We start from the raw sequence: 17287 nt of genomic DNA, 5'->3' as shown, positions 1-17287 counted from the left end.
CAAAAGTCGAAGATTTTGTCATTTCGATAAAACCATTCATTTCAACCGATTGGTCTTTTGACTTTGATCATATCCTATGGCCGATTCTTCGTCCATTTGTATACTTTAAACACATCGCAAGGAATCAATGAATTTGGAACGTTCAAATAGTACAAAACCACATTTAAATTATGTTGAGACCACATATATCAATCAAAGCAGGTATAGTTTTAAATAGCCTTTGAATTTCTTCTCTTTCCATAACTTTTGAGCCACATATCAAATTGTTATGAAGTTTGTTATTTGTAAGTTTGAGAGATGACTTGTTCGTATGACACTAGTTATGTTCAAATAAGTCATGTAATCTTTGAGATAATAGACTTTCGTTGTTTTATTAACAATTTAATACATAACGGTTGCTTAAGTTCGATTATAATCAAATGAAATGGGGACTTGTAGGGCAGACAAACTTTGAAACCACGTGCTCGATCATAATTCATCAGTTAACCCTTAACTAGCCCGCTCAACTGATAACAATAATCAAATCGGTTGTGTAGTTTCTGAGATAATGAAGTTTCGTGATTTTCACAAGTCGGCACATTACAAATGAAGTTACAGTTCGATTACAGTAAAATTCAATAGAGTCTTCTGAGGCAGCTGGACCATTCATTTGACACTAATTTTGTGGAAAGCGGGTCGGCCATCTCTGAGAAAAGTGAGTGAGTCCAAGTAGTCTTCGGAATATGTTCCTTTGCATAGCTGGATTTCACATTTTCAAACATAACAGGCAAAGTAATAGTACGATTGCAAAACAAATCAATAGGGTCTTATGGGGCGTCAAGACCTTCCATTTGACACCGATTTTATGAAAATCGGTACAGCCATCTCTGAGAAACATGAGCGAGATTAAACAGTCTTCAGAACACGTTTCTTTTCATAACTTTTGAACCACAAATTCAATCTTTATGAAATTCAAAACTTAAAAGTTTTCTAGGTAGCCCGTTCTTTTGAGACCAATTTTATTCAAATCGGTTGTGTAGTTTCTGAGATATTGATGTTTCATGATTTTCACATTTTTAAACATAACCTCTTAACCAAAAATCCGATTACAATAAAATTCAATAGGGTCTTATGGGGCAACAAGACCTTTCATTTGCAATTAATTTCATGAAAATCGGTCCAGCCATCTCTGAGAAAAGTGAGTGAGAATAAAAATCTGCACATACACACACACACACACATACAGAAAATGCTCAGCTCGTCGAGCTGAGTCGAGTGATATATGCCATTCGGCCCTTTGGAGCACTTTTATACTTTCGGTTCGGTGATTGCTATACCTTTCTAGGAGAAAGGCAAAAAGCTTATTTTCAAAAATCTTATTTTTTTTTGTATAAAAATTACATAAAAATTACCGAAGCGATGAAGAAATCAAAAAAAAGTTATATTTAAAAAAAAAATTTTTTTACACATGTTTATTTTTAGAAGGACAATATTTTTTTCTACAATTTTGCCAAAGGCACTAATAATAAAATGCATTTGGGACCATTCCTAAACTACGTGGTCATATTTTGATCCCTTTTATACCCTCCTACTCCCCCGTGGTCTTTCGTGGTCTTTTGGTTTGTGATCTTATTCTGCATATATGTACAATAAAGTATGAAAAATTTATAAAAAAAATGCAGGTTCAAGAAAACTGATTACACTGTGCTACAAATGAAAAAAAAATGCAAGAACTTCTGAAGTCACCTAGTGTAGGTTGTAGGTCTTGTTGAGTGTAACATTCGCTCATACTAGAAATTTTCTAAACATCCCCAAAATCTGAAGTTAAGGTCAAAATACGGTTTTTTGGACCTCAGTGCATAAAATTTTTTTAACTCAGTCATTTCTCAACCGATTTTCAATATTTAGACAGCTTTGGAAAAAAGATGAACAGAGCTTTCAAAAGATTTACTGGTTTGTACTAATATCACTAAAACATGTTGAGTTATTTGAGATTAAATATAATTTTTTAAGTTTTTTTCACGCAATTTTTCAATTTAGTTTGAAATTTGCCACTTGTTTTTGTAAAAAAGATACTACAAATACACTAAACTTTTGAAATTATATTCAATTACGAAACAAACAAAAGTGGTTTTGTGAAAATCGGTGAATATTTGACTGAGTTAAATATTTTTTAAGAAAACCAGAATTTTTGGCTCCTATCCCACAATTATTTCGCAGTGCTACAAATGGTGAAAAACACAAGAACTTCTAAAGTGACCTAGTGTAGGTTGTAGATCTAGTTGAGTGTAACTTTCGCTCATACTAGAAATATTCCAAACACTCCCAATATCTGAAGTTATGGTCAAAATACGGTTTTTTGGACCTCAGGGCATTCATTTTTATTAACTCACTCATTTCTCAACCGATTTCCAATATTTAGGCAATTTTGGAAAGAAGATGAACAGAGCTTTCAAACAATCTATTGGTTTTTACTAATATCACTAAAACATGTTGAGTAATTTAAGTTTAAATATAATTTTTTAGATTTTTCCACACAATTTTTTAATGTGAGGTCTAAGAACTGGGTTTTGATCATAACTTCAAATTTTTGGGGTATTTGAAATTTTAAGTATGCGTGCTATTAACACTTGACTAGAGCTATTACCCACACTAGGTAACATCATAAGCTCTTGCATTTTTACCATTTGTAGCACCGTGAAACAATTGTGCGTTAGATGCCAAAAAACCTGGTTTCCTTAAAAAACCTATAACTCAGCCAAATATTCACCGATTTATACAAAACCACGTTTGTTTGATTCGTTATTGAATATTATTTCAAAATTTTATTGTATTTGTAGTATCTTTCTCACAAAAATAGGTGGAAAATTTCAAGTTTTTTTGAAAAATAGCATGTAAAAGGTTAAAAAATTATATTTAGACTCAAATAACTCAACATGTTTTAGTGATATTAGTACAAACCTGTAAATGTTTTGAAAGCTCTGTTCATCTTTTTTCCAAAGCTGTCTAAATATTGAAAATCGGTTGAGAAATGACTGAGTTAAAAAAAATGTATGCCCTGAGGTCCAAAAAACCGTATTTTGACCATAACTTCAGATTTTGGGGGTGTTTGGAAAACTTCTAGTATGAGCGAATGTTACACTCAACAAGACCTACAACCTACACTAGGTGACTTCAGAAGTTCTAAATGTTATTAGTTATTGCGCAAATTGTAAATAAAATTTTCAGTAATATCATTTTCTCAAAACCAAAATAACAAATAGATAATGGTTGTTCAATTTTTAATAATATTTCATTGTCTTTAACAAATATAACAATTTCCTTACCTGAAAGTAATTCAAAATACGCTATTCTGTTGAGTATATTCAAAATGATTTTTAATTTGTTGTTGAGTATCAAAATAAATAAAATTTGTTTAAGCAATTTGATCATCTACGATAAATTTTTCGCTTATAGTTATGGTAAATTGTATACTCATCTAGAACTCATCTAGAAAAATATTTAGTTGATAATAAGTGAAACCTTACTTTTAGTGATTTTCAGGTATCGGATTTGTAACTTAGTTTTTTTTTAATAAATTACAAAGTTTTTGAATGTCGAACAAAATATAAACATCTTTCTTTCTTCCTTCAGTTCATGAACATCCAGGTCTTATATATCATTTTTAAGACCAAAACGTTGATTTTTTTTACCGGTCGTTGGGTATTGAAATATACTTCCAGAAAAAATGTCATAAATCCCGACGCATTGCAGAATAGAACTATTATTCTAAAGAAGTAAATGCCATATAAGGCAAAGCCTGTTTTAAACAAAAAAAAATTTCTTCGTTCGGATAATTTTCAAATATGTTTCAAAAATTCGATCGCAGGTAATTGGTGACAACTCTCAAAATTTCCGTGACACTTATTAATTATCAAGTCGTGTCAAATAAATTTATTAATTAAAAAATTGCGAAAGCTTCGTCTTGACTGAGTGGCAATAATAAATTATAAGTCAGAAAAAAGACTACGTGGTCTTAGCCCCCACACCCCCTGCGTGATTTTTCGTGGTCTTTTGATAACCCCCCCCCTTCGTCTCCCTATATATGACTACGTGGTTTGGGAACGGCCCCTTTGAAACAAACCAAAAATTATTTTTCTTTCAACCAATCAACAGTTAGAATGGAACGTTGTAATGCAACAAACAAATAGTTTTCATTTTACTCAATTAAGTTATTCGTAATCATCCTCGTTCTCTTATTTCTCGTTCTCTTATTTCTCGTTCTTTCTAACCTTTCTTTTCTTCTACCTTGTATATTCGTCAAGTGCAAAGTCAGAATCACTTTTATGCTATAATCTGAACTTGTTTTTGACATTGTAAAATTTTGTGTCCCCTAAAACAAGAGTAACATTTCTCAGTTATGTGTTCAACGAGAGCGAACCATGTACTTTTCTTTTCATTCATTAATAAAGTATACATTTTTGGTAGCACGTTTAAAATATTTTTGATAAGGTACCTGGCAATTTTGAAACCTATGCTGACTTTGAAGTCAGAGTGTTTTGAAACAATACTAAAAATTCAGGCAATTACAACTTTTTCTGCTTGACAAATCGATCACTCTGTCTGCACACTATAAGGCATGATATCTGGTCAGCCTAGTGATAGCAATGAACTATCTGAAAAAACACATTTAAATACACTACGGTGTGCGAAGAGGAGTCCTCTAACACAGAGAATCAGAAAAACGCTTGAAAATTTTCACAAGTCGAGTAGCATATAACATTTGGCCTGTAAGGAGCTTCAGAGCTTTAGTTTTGACAGAAATTGCTATGCCCTCCTAAACGAAAGACAAAAAGTGACCACTTTAACCTTGTGCACTGCAAATATAACCACATTTTGATGTACGTAAAAGATGCGTAAAATTTATTTCTACAAACAAATTACTAGATACCTTGTAACGCATTTGGACGGCTTCATATTCCTCGAACCTCGAATATGACTTCAGTGATGACATGAATTTTATGCTCTGCGTGAATAAAAAATACCTCCCGCATGATGTTACGGTTTTGTCTTTAAAAACAAAAATTACCGGCTGAGAGTTTATTCTTCTATGTCTGACTTAGTATACCAGATATCTGTTGAGATATATTCAATTTAATTTATAGTCGCAATGAGCACAAACCAAAATAATGTAATAATGTGCATCGGAAATTTGGTCCGAAATTTCGCGAAATTTCGTAATCGTCGAAATTGGAAGTTTAATTTCGCGAAATTTTAGGCGGAATTTAGCGAAATTCAACGAAATTTTTCGGCAATTTCGCGAAACCGAAATTTCGCGAAATTTCGGGAAATTTCGAGTTTTGCGAAATTATACGAAATCATTCGAAATCTCGCACAGCCTTACGGGTCAATATAGTATCCTGAAAATTAGCTAGCAGCTTTCTGCAACTGTAGGAGTGTACGGTGTAGTGTACGCCTGTTATGAAGTAAATTTTTCTTGCTAGCTTACGCCGCGGCACAGTGAATATAGGCGAATACCTTTCGAACTTCAATTAGCAAACTTTCAAAAGCTCTAGTCTAAAGTTAAGCGACAAAAACACGTGCTGAAGAAGATGAAACCTTTAACAAATTTAACCATGGTTTACGGTGACAAGAAATTTATGAATTCGAACTTAAGATGCTAGTTCTATATATTGTTGTGAGCGTTTAAATAAAAATTTTCATTAGGATTGAAGAACGACGAATATTCCACTAATTGCAGCCTTTTCCCGTCAATGTATCGAGTCGGCTCTAATTTGGCCACTGCGATCGAACACCGTTTCTTTTGTTTGTACTTACAATTTTTCCTTTAGTTAACATAAAGCTTTACCAACTATTCGCCTTCTGCTCTCGTTTAACCTAATAGTCATGATTTTTTTTAATGGTTTAAGATGTACCTTGTAGCGGAAGGAGAAATTTGGGAGTATGTACTCTAAAACAGAGAGAGAATCTTACGTGCTCGGGAACGGTTAGCCGGATGCATCCAGCTGTCCGAACCCGAAGGGTTTCTAGAAATCTCAAACGGACACTTCTTCGGTGTACTTCGATCTGTCGTTAAGATCGATAACTAGCCGCTTCTCGGGTGATTTTTTCTTCTTCGATCCCTGCTGCTGTTCCGACTCCGGTGGTTGACCACTCGAACTATTGCCACTGGCATCCGGTTCAGCATCGCCGCTGATCGTTGACGCCGGAACGGTTGTTGGCAACGCACTAGAAGAAGATGTTGTTGCGATGGTTGTTGGCGTTTCCGAGGAACTACAAGAGGGTGTGGGTGTGCTACAATTGTTGCTGACACTGTCGGCTGTTGTCGTAGTGCTGCAGCGTTGTTGACAACCGATTGGTGGAAACTGATGTGGCTCGGCGCTGGCCCGTTGGCTACGGGTGCGATTTTCATTTTCCAGATTATGTAACGCAGCAGTTAGAGCGGTTCGCATGAGGAAATTTTCTTTCAAACTATCTATCTTGTTGTTATGGCTTGCGTACAATTTGTTAAAGTTCTCCAGGTTAAGATTTCTAAAGTTTTTCTCGTCCACACTAAGGGAGGATGTCGTTGTTGCCAAGACGCCACGGCTCGAATTCGGCTGCAGAATGGGCTGATTATCTGCGCTGTCACCACTAGTGATTACTGTCTGTCTCTGTTTTTGCTGTTGATGCAACAGGTTATCACAGGATTCGAAATATTTTGCAGTCAGTGGTTTGAAACTACTACCACTACTACTAGCCCACCCTTCGGCAGGGTAGCTTCGATTGGTTCCAGCTTGACTATAACAACAACTATCACTAATGGTCAACGTGTGTTCCGAGTTCTGTTTCACTAGCACCGTTCTGGCGTTTTCTTTTGCACTATCACAGCAAACATTATGCTTAAAATTACAACCGGCATTATTACAGGAATTTATCACCGCTTTACTATGGCACTCACAACTCGTTTGCACCTCTTCTTCGCTACACATACACTTTAGCTGAAGACCGTCCAGATTAAAGTTCCTACTGTCTATCCATCGACCGTTGGGCTCCACATCATCAGTGATCATTATCTTAGTGTGAGACTGATTCAGCCCGACGCCGTAGTTTCCGTTCGGTACGATTGTGTTCGTGTTAGTACTCTTGTCCACCGTCGTCGACTGTGCGCTTTCCGGGCCGGCCATAATCGCCTTAATTTGCGTCCCGAGCGGATGGGGCGGTTTGAGGGATGAGCTTTTGCAGGTTTCCATCAAACATGCTATCGTGGTAACGGCCACCCCGCGCTGAGGAATCCGTTCGTACAGTCGTTGCAGCTGGTGGTACAGTTCCTTAATCTCCTCTGTAGCTTCCTCCTCCGTTAGGCGACCTTCGTTCACTAGAATGCAAAGAGAAGACCGCGAAAGGATATGCCATTAGTGAGATATCAAAATAGCAATCATTTAGATGAATGTAATAATGGGCCTCAACGAATCAAGGTTAGATTGGAATTGCAATTGCAATTACAATGGCGTAATAGGGTTAGGGAGGGATTAATCAGCTATTTCAATCAGTCGAAGCAAACGGGCCTAAAACTCTTGAATTTTGAGTAATCTAGACAATTTCAATGACGAAAACGAAAACTCTGATTTACTAGCTGAGTGTTTCCATGCCAAATGAATGACCTATCGTCAACAATCGACCATTTTTGATTTGAATGAAGCTTTGTAGATGTAGGATTAGACTCAGCAAACTGTGCATTTTCTGCGGGCGGACAAATTTTTCAGATTCAACAGTAATTTTCGAAAAGGAGGTAAGAGGTTTTCGACATTGGTTTTATTCGGAGCATCGTAGCTCAGAAATTTTTGATTTTACAGAAAAAGTGTCTTAGAACGAATTTTATAACAACAACCCAAAATTAATCCACCTAACGGCGAGACCCAGCCTTTCTATTTCGAACTTATTATATGTTTGAATAGATTTACATGAAACCTTCAATCAATAGAAAAAAAAATACACCTTGATAATTTCTGCTGGATTTATTTTTCACTCTGAATAACGAATTTCTAGTAGCCAGAAGTATAACTATACCGAATATTTTGGAAGTAACGTGGAATATATATGTTTAACCATCTCCCGCTCATAAGGTTTATCATTAAAATTTATAGCTTCACGAGAAAATTCATGCTGAACACTTTGTAGACTAACTAAAATTACTGTCAACTGTAGTATTTTGAAGAAAATGCTCAGTGATGCTCTGAGGCAGCATATAAAAGTTTATGGAACAATCGCAAGCACAACAAACTATTTTATGTCAAGATATGATGATTATAATTCTTAGTGCTTTAGAGTCACCATGAGCGGGGAAGGATTAAATATAAGATGCATTTTTTTTTGTTCCTGGTATAATCGAAACCTCACTGTACTCATATATAGGTCGGACTTGATTATATATCATTTTAGATTCAACTTTAATTGTAGGGAAATTTTCTCTGATGAACAACAGCCTAAAAAGACCAAATATCATTCATATGAGAATTTGTGGAACAGTATGATACCCAGAGGCCAAAAATCAACTTCAGACGCGATTTTAAATTTTTGGATAGTAGGTAGCTTCTAGTTTCATCAACCAATGTGCGTTTTTCAGGAGCCGGGATAATGCTTAGAGGCCAGGAATCAACTCCATACTTCATGTTGAAATCCGATTTTTCGATTTACGGTTTCTTGAAAACAACCTTATACACGGGATCGCTTTTTACGCGGGTTATTTTTGTGCAGTTTTTCAAACGAGTTATTCTCACAATAACGCGAATTATTTTTTTGTACGCGGTATCAAATAAGTTTAGTATAAATATATGTAATCTAATTTTTTAAATGCGGTACAAGTAACCGCGTAAAAAGCGACTCCAGTGTATTGCCAAATACAATCCAATAAAGGTATATTCACTCTTTGGGTTCTAGAATATTGATGTTGTATTTGAAGTAATAATTGAAGTATAAAATGTGAAATTCGACGTTATATTTATGCTAAAGAAACAGCGGAAAAAATGACTCCTGATGATTCTGTAGTTAGCCCTTGACTAGCCCGTTAATTTGATACCAATATTGTTTAAATCGGTTGTGTGGTTTGTGAAATAATAAAATATCGAGATTTTCACATCTTGATACATTACAGAAAAAGTTACAGTCCGATTACAATAAAACTCAATTGGATGTTATGAGGCAAATAGACCTTCTTTTTGACACTAATTTTGTGGAAATCGGTTCAGCCATATCTGAGAAAAGTGAGTGAGTTTAAGTATTCTTCGGAATAGGTTTCTTTTCAAAGCTAGATTTCAAATTTTTTTAAACATAACAGGCAAAGTAAAAGTCCGATTGCAAAACAAATCAATAGAGTCTTATGTGGCAACTAGACCTTTCATTTGACACATTTGATTTTGATGAAAATCGGTCCAGTCATCTCTGAGAAACATTAGTGAGATTAAACTTTCTCCAGAACACGTTTCTTTCCATAACTTTTGAACCACATGTTCAAACTTTATATGATTCTAAAGTTAAGGGTTCCTCAGGTAGCCCGTTCATTTGAAACCAAATCTGTTCAAATCGGTTGTGTAGTTTCTGAGATAATGATGTTTCATGGTTTTATATTTTGATACATAACCTCTAAACTAAGAATCCGATTACAATGAAATTTGATAGGGTCTAATGGGGCAATTAGACCTTTCATTTGCAATTAATTTCATGAAAATCGGTCCAGCCATCTCTGAGAAAAGTGAGTGAGAATAAAATCTGCACATACACACGTACATACACACACATAGAGAAAATGCTCAGCTCGTCAAACTGAATCGAGTCAGAGTGATATATGCCATTCGGCCCTTTGGAGCACTTTGATACCTTCGGTGTTACCAGTGATTGCTATACCTTTCTAGGAGAAAGGTGTGGTGTGTGTAACGCTGTCCCGATCTCACTCGATTTCCTCAGGGATGCCTGGACCGGTTTTCATGAAATTTATTGCAAATAAAAGGTCCCATAAGACTCTATTGAATTTTATTGTAATCGGATTAATAGTTTAGAGGTTATGTATCAAAATGTAAGCATCACGAAACATCATTATCTCAGAAACTACACATCCGATTTGAACAATATGAACGGGCTATTTAAAAAACCCTCAATTTTTTTATTTTATCAATATTGAACATGTGGTTCAAAAGTTATGGGAAGAAACGTGTACTGAAGAATATTTAATCTCACTCATGTTCCTCAGAGACGGCTGAACCGATTTCCACAAAATCAGTGGCATTTGATTAGAAACGTGGTTCAAAAGTTGTGAAATAGAAGAAAAATCCTACTATAAATAATTGAATCTAAAATGATATTCAATCGAATGATTTAAATCGAGTCCAACCTAAATATGAGTACAGCGACGATGTATCGATTGTACCACGATGAAAAAAAATTGCGTCATATATTTGAAACATATTTATTTCATGTTAATTGTATGTTCAGATGTGTTTGAATGTTATGATTTAAATGTTCGGTATAGTTTTACTGTTGGCTACCAAAAATTTGTTATTTGGGATAAAAAATAAATCCAGCAAATATTATGTAGGTGTATTTTTTTCTGAAAATTGAAGTGCACACGAATCTATTCTAGCAAATAATAAATTTGAATGAGAAAGGCTGGGTCTCACCACTAGATGAATTAATTTGGGTTTTCAATTGGTGTGACACGAAAAATGTTTAGTTCCGATGAGAGCTATTGTTTACATAAATGAGCAATGCCAAATACGTAATCGCAAAAATGTCTCGAACGCCAAACTCTTCGTGCACAAACATAAAATAAGGTTTTTCCTGAAACATTATTTATTTCGAAATAAAAGACTTGAAAAGAATGTCCTACAATGCCCATTTAGTAAAGTGCAAGCAATTGTAAATAAAGTCAGAGTGTTAAAACAATGAAAGAGATTAGAATAAAGAGTAAAACTCCAGTGGACGGTAACGAAATAAATAAGAAGGAAGAGAAATGGGTTGGTGATAGAGAAGCTTGGGAGTCGGACACAGTCTTCTTCATTTGACCGGCGATAAGTGGAGACATTATTAATGGGTGAAGACCCACAACCAAACCAATCTATTCGAAGTGAAGGGCATTCCGCACTAATAAAGTGGAATTTAGCAGCTTAGTGAGCCGGTTAAGGAAAAATAAGTCAGGACCCGTTACTATCGTCTTGCTGAATCCAAGCTGAACAGCCACCGACTGGAACCCCGGTTTGATGCAGCTTTTGAGATCGTAGTTGTCCTGGGCAGGAGCTACGACGGGCTGTCGTCCCAACAAGCAGCAAAATCAAAGGCGACCAGCGTCGAGCATCGTGCAGAGCAGCAGCGGCGGTACCACTAGGGCAACCAGCGCAGGCCACGTGCCTCCCCCTCACAGGGAGTAGAAGAAAAAGAGGTCTTGGGAACCCAATCCCAAACAGTCCCCGGAGGAACGACCAGGTTCTACGGGCTTTGGCAAAAGCCCTCCATGCTAAGCAGTAACATATTTAACCTTGAAAAGATAATCATATTTTTATATGCGTGAAGGGATAATCATGCGTCAAATTGAATTCCGACTTTCAAATGATTGAAAATGCAACTTTTTCTTTATAAATTACACGGTGCAACAAAAATTGACTTTTTCTTCTGCCTTGGTTTCTATGTATAATTTTTTTGTGTATTTTGATGCAAAACCAAATATCCCCGAGTTTGAACTTTTGTCAACTTAAGGTGCAACAACAGCGCCATTTTGAATTTTTGAGAAATCGAAAATTTTTGAGGTTTTTTAGACGCCATTTTGTTTTAAGATCAAATATCAAAATTCCATGAAACTGTCCACATATTAGCATCTTTTTACCCATCTTTGAAAAAAAAAAAAACAGATCTTAAATCGGACAAAAACTGAGCTCAAAACGGTGATTCTACGAAACCGGTTTTGGCATGGTTTTAGTATATTTCACAGAGCAAAATAATATCGAGTATGTATTTGCATTAATGGTAATGCGCTAATATCTAAAAGTGGTAGTCAAATTATATCTTATATTGAGTAAAAAAGTCTCAGAAATCGATTGGCAGGTGTCTGATCTACGTAAACTGTCAGCAACATGTCGATTTTGCCCCAATTCCCCTACAATATTGAATTAGGTTTATCTCGACGTTAAATAAACCTATTTGAAATCTGCTTAATGTAATTTCAAGAGTGTAAGCGATACTAGAAGATATAATAACAATTTGGCATCACAAGATACTCCCCCTCTTGCGGAGAGGGGGTTGCATTTTTGGCCAGGACCGGTCAAAACATAATAATCTCGCTTCAGCTATGAGACAGAATCATCGCGTCTTCGATAAAGTCAAATGTGACCCCCTCCCCGCGAAAAGCAAGGATCATGTGATGCCAAATTGTTATTGTATCTTTGAGTATCGCTTACACTCTTTATATTACATTAAACAGATTTCAAATAAGTTAATTTAACGTCGAGATAAACCTAATTTAGTATTGTAGGGGAATTGGGGCAAAATCGACATGTTTCTGACATTTCACGTAGATCAGACACCTGCCAATTGATTTCTGAGACTTTTTTAGTCAATATAAGATATAATTTGACTACCACTTTTAGATATTAGCGCATTACCATTAATGCAAATACATATTCGATATTATTTTGCTTAGTGAAAAATATACTAAAACCATGCCAGAACCGGTTTCGTAGAATCACCGTTTTGAGCTCAGTTTTTGTCCGATTTAAGATCAGTTTTTTTCAAAGATGCACGCAAAAGTTGGATGGTGCGAAACCAGTACAAAATTGTGCGTTTTTAGCGCAATTGTTGATGTAATTCGAAACCAGTACAAGGATTGCGTGTTGGGCATAACGCAATTAATGCTCTAGCGTTTCTCCAATGTATTTGGCAGCTCCAAACTACTACACCTAAACAGTTTCAACTGGTATCAAGCAGCATTGCAAAACGAGCGAGAAGCAAAACCATTCTCCTCCTTTCTGCTTGAGGACGAGACATATGCTACGCTTTTCAAGTCTTTTTCACACACGCTTTCGAGATACTTTTTCTTCTTCATGCATTCCTCTGAATAGGAGCAAGCACGCACCGACAGTAAGAGTGAGAGACTAACAACACTGGTATCAAGTATGTACAGCAGGGGTGTCTCGCTCATTTCGTGAAGCAACGAGATATCGCCTTGCGCGTCGCAATCCGAACCGAAAGAGAAGCGAAAGAGCAACCTGCAAATTGTATGTGACGTGTCTATGGAAATTCTACGAGCGAGAGAGAAATTTCTCTGCAATTTCTGTGCAAAATTTGTGCGAATCGGGAAGACACAATGATTGTACAAGACTTCAACTTTTGCGTGTGGGTAAGAAGATGCTAATATGTGGACAAACTCATGGCATTTTGATATTTGATCTTATAACAAAATGGCGTCGAAAAAACATCGAAAATTTTCGATTTCTAAAAAAATCAAAATGGCGCCATTATTGCCCCTTAAGTTGAAATATGTTCAAACTCGGAGAAATTTGTGTTCGCATTAAACTTCATCAAAAAATCATACATAGAAGCCAAGGCGAAAAAAATTGTTGCACTGTGTTATCGATGGATGCTCATTACGGTGTTAACACATTGATAAATAACAAAAACAAGAATTTAGATTTTAATATTTCCTTATGGATTAAGAAAAAAACCAGAAAAAAACTGAAGGAAAGAGCCCAACATTGCTAAAAGCGAGGAATCAAATTGACGCAGACTGTCTTTCCAGGGATAAATAATTTTAGGCGACGAGAAAGTGTCTTTAACACCACTGCAGTGAGGTTTCATTTTTATTTTCATTTAATTTCCCATTAATCATGTTTATACACATTTTACTGTTGCAAAATATTTACATACCTTTGGCCCAGGATGAGTTTAATCTGTTTCACTCATAAATTACCTATTACGCAGGAAAATAAGGGACCGATGTACGATACATTGCTCTTTCTTGAATGCAGAGGTATCATCGGAAAACGTGCATTCTGGTTGAAAGAGCAAACTTGGGCAATAACAACCACTTCCAGAGTTTCAAGGATATTCCAAACAAAAAGAATAGGTTGGATTGCTCTGGGTTACTTTCTTTGACGCCTTTTTTCTTCAAGCATAAAGAAGCAAGATGTAGAATGCTTTAACTTTTGCATGCACTACAATATGACTCATTTGTAACAACTGAAATGTAGTAGTATTGCTCTACCGTTGCCATTTTTGTTTTTACTTGAAAAGATGTAGAATATATAAAAAAATAATTTGAAAACTAAGAAGGTTTCTTAACAATAACGTTTCATTTGAATAGTTAGCCTCTGCACTCTCATGTTTGGCTTTTTAAATTCAACTTTCATAAATGAAATGAAAATGAAATAATAAAGCAAGCAGAGAAAATACATAGAAATGCTAATTTGGTAAACCATCTACGAGTCAACAGTAAAAAATTACTAAGAATGCGTTGAGGGAAAGAAGGTTGACAGATTTTTGGTATATAATATGTTCATTTTGATTGAAAGTAGACCTACGCTGAGAAAATTCGACTTATTTTACGTTAGATGTATTTTGTTAAGTTACCCATGGAGAAACTGAAAAAAAGTGGGAAATCGCGTTTGAAAATATCGACTCCCCAGAAAAATTGAGTAGAAAAGACCCCAACGCAGGTCTAAGATGAAAAAATATTTTACTGGTCTAAAATGTCGCGGCAATCGATAATATGGAAAGATTTAGGCTATTAACTTGATATTAGAAAAAACGTAATTCCCAATGCAAGATGTTTTACAATTTCATGTTTTCTTTTGGAATTTTGATATTTACTGAATGAATTGACGTTTTGTTCGAGAAGTTATATGGCTTTTTATTTTTGAATAAACTGAAGTTTTTTTTATTGCTCTATCTTAAAGTATAAAGAAAAAATACTTTACACCTTTTTTTGTTGGGTTGCAGCTACCGCAACCAAAGATTAGATCTATTGTAGCATCACTTTACACCTTAAAACAATCTTCCCTATTTTTTTTCGAGCAAAATGGCATATAAAACAGTGCAACAAAAAATTACTTTTTCTTCTGCCTTGGCCTCTATGCATGATTTTTTAAAGTAGTTTGATGCAAAAATGAATTTCCCCGAGTATGGAACCGTTCCACATTAAGGGGCAACAATGGCGCCGTTTTGAATATTTGAGAATTCGGAAATTTTCGAATTTTTTTAAGTCAAATGTCGAAATTCTAAGAATTTGTTCACATATAAGCATCTTCTCCAGCTTAAAAAAAAACAGATCTTAAAACGGACGAAAAGCTCAAAACGGTGATTCTACGAAAACGGTTTAAGCATAGTTTGTGTCTAGTAGGTTTTAGTTAGTCAGCCTATACACCAGAGAAACGCCGAGACACTCACCGTTAAGGCAACTGTCAACATCAAAACGGGCGAGCTGTATAATTTTGCATTGCCGTTTTGCGTTTTGATGTTGACAGTTGCCTTAACGGTGAGTGTCTCGGCGTCTCTCTGGTGTATAGGCTGACTAGTTTTAGTATAGTATTCAAATTGTGTCTTATATTGAATGAAAAAGTCTCTTATAAATAAATTGACTACCACTTTTAGATATTAGCGCATTACCATTTATGCTCTACTTACTCGATTTTATTTTGCTTTGTGGAATATACCACCATGCTTTAATAGTTTTCGTAGAATTACCGTTTTGAACACAGTTTTTGTCCGATTAAGAGTCTGTTTTTTTTAAAGATGGCTAAGAAGATGTGTTCACTCTTAAAATTGTAATGTTTAGCTTTAAAGCAAAATGACATTGAAAAAAAGACATCGAAAATTTCCGATTTTTCAAAAATTCAAAATGGCGCCATTGTTGCCAGTTAAGGTGAAATGGGTCCAAACTCGGGGAAACTTATTTTTGCATCAAGCTACATAAAAAAAATCATACATAGAAGCTAAGGCAAATAAATTGTTGCACTGTGTAATTACTTAACCGGTACTATTGCTAAAAACACAATAAAAACCTTGTAAGCTTCCCAAACAGTTATAATCTTGAAAGAGATCATGACATCAAAATAACTCCAGAATCAGAAGGCTTGAAGGTTATTAGAGAAAAAAAACTTCAACTGTCTTTTTCGATTATTTTGATTAGTATGAAATTCATTATGAATTTTGGCGAAAAGTTTATAATCGATGTTTTCTTCTTTTTTCTTGTTTTGTGGAATTAGACTACTATCACCCTTACTATATGGGCTATATAGGATAACCAGTCACTCACCATTGATCTAGTGATGACCGGTTGCCTCGACACGCTTCCAGTCAGGTAAAATGTGCTGAATCGAGACAATGACTTGCGAGGATTGACAGACCAGAATTATTGATGTTGCAATAAAACTATTTACAAAAAATCTCGTTTTCAGTGCATATTAGATGGTATTTGTTCAATTTTGGAAGTTTGCTGAAAACCGGAGATCACCATCTTGAATTTTAAAATGGCGTCTGGATCACCGGTCTCTGGGCAATGTACCGTATTAAATATTTGACAAACGTGTTCAGAGTGCATGCATTTAGCAGAGATTAACTAAAATATATCAGCAGGTGTAGGAATCAATTGCGTGATGGCATTGACATTTAGTATAAAAACTACATAATAGTGTATTTTCGAAATGCTGTTTCAAACACTCTCATGCTGTTTGTACAATGTCCGATAAGCCATAATACACACGTTCACAAAAAAGCTAAAAAAGGTAAAAACTATCCTGTATTCAAAGGTCAACGAATACACTATGAGCACTTTACTAAAAAGGTTATTTTTTGCTGTAGTAGCATCGAACTACCACATCAGTAAACAAAACACATTTTTTGTGCGCATCTAGTAAATTGAATTTTCAACTTGATTTTCGAATAAACAACTGTGCAAAGTCACCTTTCACTCTCCTCTCTCTCTCTGTTTATCTCTGAAATCCCTCGACCAAAGGATTTTTAGAATGCCGACAGGTTAAATAACAGAATCAGTTTCGCATCGAATGTAGGTACTCTGTTGATTGTCATCCAGGAAAAATCCCAGCTGATAAAACAGAATTATGGCCTATCGTTGCATGCTGCAGGCTGCATTTGTCGATGTGTCGAGACAGGATTCACATGCATGGTCTTCCTGGTATCTAAATATGGGACAACTGGCGATAGCACGGTAGTTGGCAGTGTTATGTAATTTAATTAAACGAAAAAGCTGCCAACTCCCACCGAGTGCCCGTGGGCGTCGTGGAGATGAAAACCAGAAATTTGCCAAAGTGTGAAATCGCTGCAAATTAAG

The 17287-nt window shown here is 35.5% G+C and overlaps 1 protein-coding gene across 1 annotated transcript in view; it reads right to left on the bottom strand.

Moving 5' to 3' along the window:
• Positions 1–4963: 4963 nt before the first annotated feature.
• The window catches only part of LOC129725269 (uncharacterized), a 624604-nt gene continuing 612280 nt past the window's right edge, over positions 4964–17287 (bottom strand). Inside the window, exon 15 of the mRNA XM_055680865.1 lies at positions 4964–7336. Within this exon, the coding sequence (XP_055536840.1) occupies positions 6015–7336 (1322 nt within the window). The 3' untranslated portion in view covers positions 4964–6014. The remainder of the gene's footprint in view (positions 7337–17287) is intronic.

The sequence above is a fragment of the Wyeomyia smithii genome, chromosome 2 (genome assembly GCF_029784165.1).
Source record: "Wyeomyia smithii strain HCP4-BCI-WySm-NY-G18 chromosome 2, ASM2978416v1, whole genome shotgun sequence".
Taxonomy (NCBI): domain Eukaryota; kingdom Metazoa; phylum Arthropoda; class Insecta; order Diptera; family Culicidae; genus Wyeomyia; species Wyeomyia smithii.
Note: the sequence above shows the minus strand (reverse complement) of the source record. Positions and strands in the feature narration are given on the sequence as shown.